This window comes from Lithobates pipiens, unplaced genomic scaffold (assembly GCF_037356315.1).
Source record: "Lithobates pipiens isolate NorthernLeopardFrog02 unplaced genomic scaffold, aLitPip1_a1.2 Scaffold_8, whole genome shotgun sequence".
Lineage (NCBI taxonomy): Eukaryota > Metazoa > Chordata > Amphibia > Anura > Ranidae > Lithobates > Lithobates pipiens.
This window is the reverse complement of record NW_027507903.1, coordinates 14,085,085-14,098,199: the sequence shown is the minus strand read 5'-3', so window position 1 is coordinate 14,098,199 and position 13,115 is coordinate 14,085,085. Positions and strand designations below refer to the sequence as shown.

At 44.2% G+C, this 13,115-nt stretch overlaps 1 protein-coding gene across 2 annotated transcripts in view; it reads left to right on the top strand.

The window, feature by feature from the left end:
* The window catches only part of LOC143963502 (pleckstrin homology domain-containing family O member 2-like), a 97,750-nt gene that overhangs the window by 51,446 nt on the left and 33,189 nt on the right, over positions 1 to 13,115 (top strand). For both annotated transcript variants that reach the window (XM_077473144.1, XM_077473145.1), the window contains exon 2: positions 4,819 to 4,965. In XM_077473144.1, coding sequence (XP_077329270.1) covers positions 4,819 to 4,965 — 147 coding nt within the window. The remainder of the gene's footprint in view (positions 1 to 4,818; positions 4,966 to 13,115) is intronic.

Genomic DNA, 13,115 nt, shown 5'->3' with positions numbered 1-13,115 from the left:
CTGGCAGTAACGCACACAGAACTAACTATATGGCGTTAAACTGGCAGTAACGCACACAAAACGATATTGCGCTAAACTGGCAGTAACGCACACAGAACTATATGGTGCTAACCTGGCAGTAGGGCACACAGAACTATATGGCGTTAAACTGGCAGTAATGCACACAAAACGATATGGCGTTAAACTGGCAGTAACGCAAACAGAAGTAAATGGCGCTAAACTGGCAGTAACACACACAGAAGTAAATGGCGTTAAACTGGCAGTAATACAATCAAATAGACAATGTTCAAACGTCACTACACTAACGCTATCTGAACTGTCCCTACTCTAGCTATACACTAATGCAAATATTACTGACACGGTCTCACTACACTACACTGAAACTATATGAGCTGTCCCTACTCTACACTAATGTATGTATGAATGACATGGTCTCACTACACTACAGTGAAACTATCTGAGCTGTCCCCAATCTAGCGCAAAGCTAGAATGATGGTCCTCCTCACTACACTCACACTATCCCTAGACTGACACTAAACTAATATTCTACACTGACAATTGAAGCAAAATAGTACAGAATAGCACACTAACTAACTAATAGCACTGAACAGAGCCCTGTTCTATCTCTCTCCATGCCGAAATCACACAGAAAATGGCTGCCATTGAAAGAATACTTTTATACTGTGGTGGGAATGAGCCATGATTGGATAAAGTCACGATGACGGTGTCCAATCAAGACTCTGGCAGAGCTCTGTGCCCTGATTGGCTGAAGCAGTGAAAGCTTCAGCCAATTAGGGCTTGCAATGCACTGCTCAGCGCCACAATGCACTGTGGTCGGTTCAGGGGGCCGAACAAATGGTCGAACAACCCGTTTGTTCAGATGTTGCGCGAACCTCCGAATAACGAAAGTTCGGCCCAAACTTATGCTTGGGGCCGAACCGTTCACCCATCCTTATTAGCCAGTTTGTGGGACCCAGAATTATTGTTGATTGGTAGACTATCAAATACTTATTTTACTCACTCAACTGCAACTCATTTTATAACATTTGTATCATGTGTTTTTTTGGGGATTTTTGGTTGATATTCTGTCTCTATCATTAAAAAAACATAGTTACATAGTAGGTGAGGTTGAAAAAAGACACAAGTCCATCAAGTCCAACCTATGTGTGTGATTATATGTCAGTATTACATTGTATATCCCTATATGTTGCAGTCGTTCAGGTGCTTATCTAATGCCGCGTACACACGATCAGATTTTCTGTTGGGAATTGTGTGATGTGAGCTTGTTGGCAGAAAGTCTGACCATGTGTACGTTCCATCGGACAATTGTTGTCGGACTTTCCACCAATACATTTTGGCTAGCACGTTCTCAAATTTTCCACCAACAAATTTGCGTTGTGGGACTTTCCGATCATGTGTACACAAGTGCGTCGGACAAAAGTCCAAAGTACAAACATGTATGCTCGAAAGCAGAAGCGGTCGGTCTTGTAAACTCGCGTTTGTATTGGAGAATTAATATTCGTGACATGGCAAATTCAGAAATCTAGAAATGCAGCGCACAATTCTCTTCTTTAATGGGATAATGAAGCTGCTTTGCTGGTGATACTGATGGAGTTATTGCAAAGGAATTTTCAAAGGCTTTTTATCAAGAATAATATTGTTATGTTTTTATTTTTTTTATTTGTGCATTAAAAAAAAAAATAGACATGCCAATAGAACTTAACCAGAAAGGGCATCCAAAAATATAGAAAATATACCAGATTAAATCATTATTCAACCAAAAAAATAATGCCAAAGCAATAACTCCATGGCCAATAATAAATAACACGTTATCTCCTGCGATTCCGCAACATGTCTGGTTCACGAAGGGCCTTTCAGAAACTAACTGAAAAGCACGAAATGAAAAACGCGAAAAGAAAAGCGCAAGTCAACACTCACCAAACTTCTACTAACACAAAATTAGCAGAAGGAGCCCAAAGGTTGGCGCTAAAGAGCTGAAAAAACACGTAGTACGTCACTACGTTCGTAATTGTTGGCCAACATTTGTGTGACCGTGCGTATGCAAGACAAGTTTGAGCCAACACCCTTCGAACAAAATTCCATGGTTTTGATGTCGGAAAGTTCGATCGTGTGTGTACAGGGCTTAATAGTTTTTTGAAACTATCGATGCTCTCCGCTGAGACCACCGCCTGTTGAAGGGAATTCCACATCCTTACCACTCTTACGGTTAAACCTCTTTTCTTCTAACTTTAATGAGTGGCCACGTGTCTTGTTAAACTCCCTTCCTTGAAAAAGTTTTAGCCCTATTGTGGGGTCGCCAGTACAGTATTTATAAATTGAAATCATATCCCCTCTCAAGCGTCTTTTCTCCAGAGAGAATAAGTTCAGTGCTCACAACCTTTCCTCATAACTAATATCCTCCAGACCCTTTATTAGCTTTGTTGCCCTTCTTTGTACTCGCTCCATTTCCAGTACATCCTTCCTGAGGCTGCATCTTGGCTTTGCATGCCATTGCTGAGCCCAACATCTACTAGGACCCCCAGGTCCTTTTCCATCTTAGATCCCCCCAGAGGTTCTCCCCCCAGTGTATAGATTGCATTCATATTTTTGCCACCCAAATGCATTATTTTACATTTTTCTACATTGAACCTCATTTGTTGCCCATCCTATTAATTTGTTCAGATCTTCTTGCAAGGTTTCCACATCCTGCGGAGAAGTTATTGCCCTGCTTAGCTTAGTATCGTCCGCAAATACAGAGATTGAACTGTTTACCCCATCCTCCAGGTCATTTATGTTCCAGCACAGAACCCTGGGGGACCCCACTACCCACCCCTGACCATTCCGAGTACTCCCCATTTATCACCACCCTCTGAACTCGCCTTTGTAGCCAGTTTTCAATCCATGTACTCACCCTATGGTCCATGCCAAGGGACCTTATTTTGTACAGTAAACGTTTATGGGGAACTGTGTCAAATGCTTTTGCAAAATCCAAATACACCACGTCTACAGGCCTTCCTTTATCTAGATGGCAACTCACCTCCTCATAGAAGGTTAGTAGATTGGTTTGGCAATATTGATGTTAGGCTAACTGGTCTGTAATTTCCAGGGATGTATTTTGGGCCCTTTTTAAATATTGGTGCTACATTGGCTTTTCTCCAATCACCTGGTACTATTCCAGTCAGTAGACTGTCAGTAAAAATTAGGAACAATGGTCTGGCAATTACTTGGCTGAGTTCCCCAAGTACCCTTGGATGCAAACCATCTGGTCCCGGTGATTTATTAATATTAAGTTTCCCAAGTCTAATTTTAATTCTGTTCTCTGTTAACCATGGAGGTGCTGCCTGTGATGTGTCTTGAGGATAAACATTGCAGTTTTAGTTACTGAAGCCCCCCGTATTTCCTCGTGAAGACTGAGGAGAAGAAGAATTTCAATACCTTCGCCATCTCCTAATCCTTTGCAACTGGATGTCCTTCCTCATTATTTATGGGGCCAATATGGTCTGTGATACACCTATGATAAAAATTATAGACCCCTCATTTCTTTGTAAGTAGGAAAACTTACAAAATCTGCAGGGGGTAAAATATTTTTTTTTGCCACTGTAGTCCCACGTAGTGTATATATCAAGAATAATGAAAATAATCCTCTTCATGTTCAACCACCTTGTGCAAATAACTTCTACCGTGCAGTGTGAGGTTTCCTTCACCAGATGTGCCCTCGCCTTAGGGTAACCACTGGTATGGTCTATCTGCGCCTCTGATCCACACCAAGGGCATTCAGTTGTGACATCAGCAAGCCCCTCCCCTACATGTTACGCCACAGGGCCATGTGGCTTTTTCAGGGGGGTGTGAAAGACCCTCTACTTATATTTATCCTCTGGATATACAGTGCCTTGAAAAAGTATTCATAACTCTTGATATTTTCCTCATTTTGCCATGTTACAACCAAAAACATCAATGTATTAACTTAAACTTACAAAATCTGTAGGGGATCAAATAATTATTCTCGCCACTGTATTGCGTTTCTATGATCTAAAACCAACGTTAGTGTATTTTTTTTACTGAAATTTTGCACTTGATAAACCATTGCGCTAATATCGCATGACATAAAAATCTTGAACTACCATTACGTTATTCTCCAGGCAGTCTGCTTTCAGAAGATAAATACTGTTTGGAGGGGGCTTAAAGCGGAGTTCAATCCTAAGGTGGAACTTCCGCTCATCGGATTCCTCCCCCCCCTCCGGTGCTACAAATGGCACCTTTCAGGGGGGAAGGGGGGTGCAGATACCTGTATAATCCAGGTATCTGCACCCACTTCCAGGAATAGTTAGCTGCAGCTAGCCACAGATGCACGCCCCCCCCCCCCCCCCCCGGTTGTGTTCTGGGAAACACAGTTCCCAGAACACAACGGGGACCAGTGAAGACGTGCAGCACGCTCGCGCATGCGCAGTAGGGAACCGGGAAGTGAAGCCGCAATGCTTCCTGATTCCCTGACAGAGGATGGCAGCTGAGAGATGATCGATTGCTCGTCATCTGCTGCCGACATCGCAGGCACCCTGGACAGGTAAGTGTCCATTTATTAAAAGTCAGCAGCTGCAGTATTTGACAATTTTTTTTTTAAGGTGGCCCTCCTCTTTAAGTAATCTTCAGACCTAAAATAAATTTTTAAACGTTTGCAAAAAAAAATTGCTAAAAAAGGCTTTGGCAGTGAAAGGGTCAAGACGTTCCGCAGTAATAAGGAAACCCTGGGGTGATAGTGACTTCTCATTTCTGGGTTTCTCAATCGCTCATGTTAACATATTCTTATGTATTTGTTCTCAGGGAATAAACGGGAAGAGTGTCTCCCCACCAGAACCTGCGAAGACCTACAAGGCTGGCTGGCTGAAGAAGAGCAGCGGAATGCTCGGTCTATGGAAGGATCGCTACATTCAGATACTGAAGACACAGTTCCTCATATGTGACCATGAGGTAAGGAATCCCAAGGACAACAAATTGCAACTATGTCTTCTCAGGGTTCAAGAAACCTGGAATGATACATTTCCCAATGCTAAGACTTTCTCAATTGTATTTTGAAAACAACTAGTGTAGGTAATTCAAAAAACGAGTTACTGGTGCGGACAGAAGTTACCGCCATCCATCCAATCATCGATCCATACAGAAAAATTCCATCTGGGGCTTTAAAGGCAACAAACGTAATTGTATAAAAACGCTCCACTTTTAACCGCTTCAATACCGGGCACTTACGCCCCTTCCTGCCCAGGACAATTTTCTGCTTTCAGCGCTGTCAGGACAATTGCACGGTCATGCAACACTGTACCCAACCTACATTTTTATCATTTTCTTTTGGTGGTATTTGATCACTACTGGGGTTTTTATTTTTTGCTAAGCAAACTAAAAAATTTGTTTTTCTTCATTTCTGTCATAAAATTTTGTTTTCCCCTTCACTGACGGGCACTGATGAGTTGGTACTGATAAAGTGGCACTGATGGGCACCGATGAGGAGGTACTCATATGTAGAAATGATGGGCACTGATAGGAGGCACTGATATGCAGCACTGATGGGCACCAATAAGCCGCACTGATAAGCACTGACAGGCAGTTGTGATGGGCACTGACAGGCGGCTGTAATGGGCACTAACTGGCAGCACTGATTGGCACTGATAGGTGGTACTGATTGGCACTGATAGGCAGTACTGATTGGCACTGACAGGTGGCACTTATGGGCAGTACTGATGATGAGGAATTGATAAGTACTGACAGGTGTTACTGGTGGGCAGTGACTGGCACTGTGGTGGGCAGTGACTGGCACTGTGGTGGGCACTGGCAGATTTTAATCTTGGGACATCGCTGGTCACTGGTTGACAGATGACTGGCACATCTGAGGGGGCTGTGCTGATAATCAATGTGCTGATTATCAGCACAGACCCCCCTCGGACAGAGAGAGCCGCTGATCGACCCTCCTTGTCAGTGTGAACCGAGGAATGCCGTTTACCGGCTCTTCCTGGTTCACGCGATGATCAGCTGTGATTGGTCACAGCTGATCACGTGGTAAGAAGCGTCTGACAGAGGCTTCTTATCACGATCCGAGATGCGGGGTGTCAGACTGGCACGCCGCACTCGTGATCGCCGCGCTGCGTGCCCCCCACAGGCGTGTGCCGGCATGTTATCCTGCTGGATGTCATATGACACCCAGTCAGGATAACAGAACCACTTCCCGGGCATCAATATGCTATAGGCCGGGCGGGTAGTGGTTAATATGATTATTAACCCCTTCATGACTGAGGGTAAAACAAACCCCCAATGCCTAGACCCAATTTTTGCAAATGTGTTTGTGCATCCAGGTGGATTATACCTGAAGGTTTTTTTTTTCCAGGACAAATTGGGCTTTCATTTGGTGGTAAACGGTAACGGATATCTCCTGGTAAGCTTTTAAGGTTGGCCTTTGAGTGCCACATCCCTAATTAAAGTATTTAAAATTCTAAAATGCAATCAACCCAATAAGGGTGGCAGGATTTTAATGGCACTAATCCAAAATATAATTAAAAATATAAAGTTTATTACAAAAAAATTTTTTTTAAAACAGACATTTTCTTTAAAAAAAAAAAAATAGAAAATGTATTTTTTTTGTAATAAACTTTATATTTTTAATTATATTTTGAATTAAAATTCTGCCACACTTATGGGGTTGATTCCCTTATAGAACGTTAAATTAAAGATTTTTTTTTTTTTAATTATTATTATAAAGAAAAACTTAAAATAGTAAAAAATATTTATTTTTTATTTAGCTATATATTTCTACCCATAACCTATCCCCAAAGAACAACCAAAATAAATTCTCCTACTCCTGACGATCGCAATGATACCACATATGTGAATGTATTTATGGGTTGTGCCCATAGTAGCGCCAAGAAAATATAGTGCGCATTTTGCTTCTTTTTTTTTTTTTCATCCTACCTGAAACACACTGACACTAAGGTCCCTTTCACACTTGTTCGACTTTTCCTGCGACTTTGGAAATCAAAATTACATGACAAGTCGTACCCCATGATTCCCAATGATAAACATTCATATCTGTGCGACTTCAAGTCGCACCGACTTCAAAGTAGTCCCTGCACTACTTTGGTCCGACTTTGATGGGGGTTGAGGTCCATAGACCTCAAGTTTACACAGGCATTCCCCGAAATCGCGGCAAAATCACGTGACTTTCAAGTCGTGGCAGTGAAACTGACACTGATACAAATTCTTAAAAATGCATTTAAAAAAAAAAAAACCTAGCTAGAATAGGCTGACCTTTGACCATGGTCTTGACATTTGACCCTTACATTGACCCTAACACTAAGCCCGACTTAGATCAAACCTTGATCTAGGTATTTTTTTCTTTAAAAATCTACACATTTTTGTTTATTTCCATCCTGCAAGGAGAGAAAGATACAATGTACAATGTCATTCAAAAATGTACAATGTAGATACAATGTATCTTTACTAATAATAATAATAGAAGAGAAAGAAAACACAGGGGTGGGTTGCACAGTGACTAATCATTGTGATAGCCAATCAGAGGCTATCACAGCAATCAGGTGACCGGCAACCGATGGTCCCGGGTCCTGATCGTAAATGTGAAACCCGGGGCTTTCAATGAGACACATATATGCAGCATCCAGATTGCATTTTGGGAAACGGTTATAGTCTTTCTATTCTATGCTATTGTTTTTTTTTTGTTGTATTCTTTTTCTACTTGTTTGTTCTATTCTATTCTTTTCTCTTCTATTATTTTATTTTCTATTCTTTTCTATTCAAATTTATTCTATTAGAAATTAGAATTTCAGAAGATGGTTATATCCTTTATATTCTATTCTGTTGTTTTTTCTATGTATTCGAATTCGAATTTATTCTATTTGAAATTCGAATTTCAGAAGATGTTTATATTTGTTTCTATTCTATTCTATCCTATTCTGTTCTTTTATTTTCTATTCTTTTTTTGTTCTGTTTTACTCTATTATATTCTATTATTTTATTCTCTGTTATATTCTTTTCTATTATTTTTTTTTTCTATTCTACTCCTTTATTTTATATTCTATCTTATTTGTGTTCAAATTCGAAAACTGTTCGAAAAATCTTTGAAAATTATTTGAATTCAAATTCCATCAGAATTTTCTGTTAATTATTTCTGACTCGTTTAAATTCGGTACTATTGAAAAAACAGAAATTCGTCCGAATTTCAATTCGGAACGAAACGAACCGCACATGTCTAGTGGTAAAGGGTTTGCCTTATCCATGTAAACGAATACATCTACTGGAAGGCTTGGGCTTTTGAAAAAGCACAACAGACGTGCTGGCTCGATCACCAGATGCAAATAGAAGAAAGAAAGTCTAAAAAAAAGAAAACAAATGCAGCCGTCACATCTAATGATTGGTGAGCTGCACTATAATACATGTTTGCTTTTGGGTTTAATACCGCTTTATTATTATTTATTATTTTACATATCGCTTTATTATATTGCCTATGAATGTCCATAGTGCCTATGAACAATCATTCCATGAAATAAAGGAGTATTCAATTAATTAATTTACTAGATTGCTGTGATGTACCAAATTATGACTTCGACATCAGCAAGTGATGATCTAATATAGTTGGGAAACTGATGGTTACCGGTGGAGATTTTTTTTTTTTTTTTTAAGTGGTTTAAAAAAATGCAGCTCAGCATCTTGTTACATCAAACAGACCTCGGTGTTGGCTTTAAATCTGAGTATTTATTTATCTCCATAAACCTCAGACAGGAAACGTGTGGAAGGCTCAGTAATGTCTGGAAAGTGACGGATCTCGGGGTGGGTATACGGCCTCTATGGCCTCGGCTCTCACCATCGGCCTCCTCTTCATCGGGGAATTTCAGGCACCTTCTGCCAAGAACGACTTTTTTTTTCCTTGTAAAAGGAAACTTGGCATTGCCGGGGATGGAAATAAATCTGCTCTCCGTACAGGACGGATCTGCTGGATTCATTTGTCTGACACCTGTCACTCCTGTAAAAACATGAAAAACATGACCGTTCCTAGGCAGGGACAGAGCCACACTGAACCCAATATATATATATATATATATATATATATATATATATATATATATATATATATATATATATATATACACAGGATATACACTCACCGGACACTTTATTAGGTAGAGGTGGTTCAATTGCTTGGTAACACAAAATGCTAATCAGCCAATCACATGGCAGCAACTAAATGCATTTAGGCATCTAGACGTGGTGAAGATGACTTTCTGAAGTTCAAACTGAGCATCAGAATGGGGGAAGAAAGGAGATGTGATGTGACTTTGAACGTGGCATGGTGGTTAGTGCCACACGGGCTGGTCTGAGTATTTCAAAAACTGCTGATCTACTGGGATTTTCACACAAAACCATCTCTCGGGTTTACAGAGAATGGTCCAAAAAAGAGAAAATATCCAGTGAGCGGCAGTTGTGTGGAGGAAAATGCCTTGTTGTTGTCAGAGAAGAATGGGCAGAGCAATGGTTCCAGATGATAGAAAGGCAACAGTAACTCAAATAACCACTTGTTACATCCAATGTATGCAGAATACCATCTCACCCCACCTCCCCAGCCTCCTCACCTGTCCTCGTGCCCGTTTCCTCCGACGCCCCACCTTGTCCTCGTGCGGCCTCCTCCGCCTCCCCACCTGTCCTCATGACCAACTCCCCAGCTGTCCTCGTGCCTGCCTCCTCCACCTCCCCAGCTGTCCTCGTGTCCAAATCCTCAGCTGTCCTCATGCCTGCCTCCCCTCCTGTCCTCGTGCCTGCCTCCTCGCCTGTCCTCCTGCCCGCCTCCTCCACCTCCCCACCTGTCCTCATGCCTGTCTCCCTGCCTGACCTTGTGCCTGCCTCCTTGCCTGTCCTTGTGCCTGCCTCCTCCGCCGCCCCACCTGTCCTAATGCCCGCCTCCTCCGCCTCCCCACCTGTCCTTGCACCCGCCTCCTCCACCTCCCCACTTGTCTTTGTTCCTGCCTAGTCTGCCTTCCCACCTGTCCTTGTGTTCACCTCCTCCGCCACCCCACCTGTCCTTGTGCACGCCTTGTCCGCCTCCCGAGCTGTCCTCATGCCCGCCTCCTCTGCCTCCCCACCTGTCCTCGTGCCTGTCTCCCCATCTGTCCTTGTGCCTGCCTCCCCGCCTGTCCTTGTGCCTGCCTCCTCACCTGTCTCCGTGCCCGCCGCCTCACCTGTCCTAATGCCCTCCTCCTCCGCCTCCCCAGCTGTCCTCGTGCCTGCCTGCTCCGCCTCCCCACCTGTCCTTGCGCCTGCCTCCTCCACCTCCCCTTGTTCCCACCACCTCCGCCTTCCCACTTGTCCTTGTATCCACCTTCTCTCCTGCCCCACCTGTCCTCGTGCCTGCCTCCTCCACCTCCCCACCTGTCCTCGTGCCCAACTCCTCAGCTGTCCTCATGCCCACCTCCCCCGCCTCCCCACCTGTCCTCATGCCTGTCTCCCCACCTGTCCTCATGCCTGTCTCCCCATCTGTCCTTGTGCCTACCTCCCCATCTGTCCTTATGCCTGCCTCCCCACCTGTCCTTGTGCCTGCCTCCTCACCTGTCCTCGTGCCCGCCTCCTCCGCCGCCCCACCTGTCCTAATGCCCTCCTCCTCCGCCTCCCCACCTGCCCTTGTTCCCGCCTCCTCTGTCTTCCCACCTGTCCTTGTGTCCACCTCCTCCCCCGCCCCAACTGTCCTTGTGCCTGCCTCCTCCGCCTCCCCAGCTGTCCTCATGCCCGCCTCCTCCGTCTCCCCACCCGTCTGCCCACCACCTTGCCTGTCCTCGTGCCCGCCTCCTCCGCCGTCACACCTGTCCTCGCGCCCACCTCCTCTGCCTCCCCACCTGTCTACGTGCCCACCTCCTGCGCCTTCCCAGCTGTCACCCTCCTCGCAGGCTGAACTGATGGAGACCTCCTCCTCCACGGCTGCTGCTTTCTCTGGAGAGTCAGTCAGCGCCCCAGCCCCTGTGTAGGGCCCCTCGTGTTCTGCAGCTAGGCTAGTGGAGAAGTCAGTGGCCAAGGCTGTGCCCCCAAGGCAGCAGTGCTCCCTAGATGGCTGCCTAAATTTCCTAGAAAGAGCGCCAGCCCTGCCAGTGAGCCAATCACACAAGCAGGAGACGTCATTTTTGGGGGCGTTCTGTATACCAGCGGTTGCCATATTGCATTGTATTTTACAGAAAATTACAGACTGAAATGGAAGGATTGTTTTTAATACCATTTACCCCTTCATGACGAAGGTAAAACAAATTCTAACACCTGAACCCAATTTTGCACCTTTGACATGTTTCAGAAAAAAATGGTCTTTCATTTGTTGGTAAATGGTTATGCATATCTCCTTTTTTTTTTTTTTTTATCAAAGAAAAACTGGCAAAAACTAGTAAAAAATATAATAAAAAATAAATAAATAGCTGTATATTGCATGCTATTACCATAACCCACAAGCAAAGAACCCCCATTCTCCTGCTCCTGACGATTGCAATGATACCACATATAGTGATGGACGAACTTCCGATAGGACGTTTCGTGAACGCGATCCGCGAACGTGCCCAAATGTTCGCGAACCTCAAGTTCGCAGTGGACCCCATTCACTTTAATGGCAGGCGAACCTTAAAAACCTCCAGGTCATATTTTCAGCCACAAAATACTTACTAGCTGTACACACATAGTCCCACAACATGGAGACTTACATAACAAAAGTATTAAGTGAATCTGGAATCGACAACGACAAGCATTCCATGGAGGAGAGGCAAGGTCAGGCCAGGCTATGAAGGGGGTGCAGGAGATGATCAGTGCCACAGTCAGGGCAGCGCAGTCCTGTGCCAGTGTCCCAACCTGTGCTTGAGCCCCTCCCTCTGCCTGGCCCTTACCCCCACCTATGCAGGTCTCCACTGCGGTGGTCTGGAGGGGCCAGTCCAGTGCTGATCCTCAGCCATGGTGCTGGCACTGCCTGCTGATTGGCTTCTCCGCTACTATCTCCCTCACTGTCTGACACTGACACCAGCAACGCGATAGAGACTAAGCACTGACACCAGCACCGAGATAAAGAGCACTGACACCAGCACCGCGATAGAGGGCACTGACACCAGCACCGCGATAGAGAGCACTGACACCAGCACCGCGATAGAGAGCACTGACACCAGCACCGCGATAGAGAGCACTGACACCAGCACCGCGATAGAGAGCACTAACACCAGCACCGCGATAGAGAGCACTGACACCAGCACCGAGATAGAGAGCACTGACACCAGCACCGAGATAGAGAGCACTGACACCAGCACCGAGATAGAGAGCACTTCTGCAATTTTCCACTTTGGCTCAAGCCTGTTGCTCCTGCCCTACCCCTACCACCCCTGCGGAAAGGCCTGCCTCTTCCTCTGCCTGTCTTTTTTTAAATGACCCTGTGACAAAAGTCTCTAGAGAAGTGCAGTATATGTGGAAGAAGGTATATAACACCCCGCTTCAATTTGTCGTTTTTGGGGGCCACTGGTCTATCACACCAGTTATAATAGTTTTTTCTAATTGCGTTTGTCACTCTTTGTAGTATCGCTGCAGAACCGCTCAGCAGTCACAATGCTGCACAGTGGAAATGCACTATACTATGCTTTCTATATTTGAAAGTATTTTATACGTGTATTACACACCTATATACTGCACACCAAATAGTACACCTATACCAGTCCTTAAAAGGACCTTTGTGGACCTAATAGTAGCTAGCTAGTGAATTACAGACTGTCCCTGCTCCAAACAGCATGCTCTATCCCTACACTGAGAAAAGACAGCTGCAGAATCGGTCAGCACTGCAGTGCATTATAATATGCTTTCTATACTTGAAAGAAAGTATATTATATATGTATTACAACCCTATATACTGTACACCTATACCAGCCCTTAAAAGGACGTTTGTGGACCTAATAGTAGCTAGCTAGTAGCTAGTGAATTACAGACTGTCCCTGCTCCAAACAGCAAACTCTATCCCTACACTGAGAAAAGACAGCTGCAGAATCGGTCACTTCAGCACTGCAGTGCACTATAATATGCTTTCTATATTTGAAAGAAAGTATATTATAACCCTATATACTGTA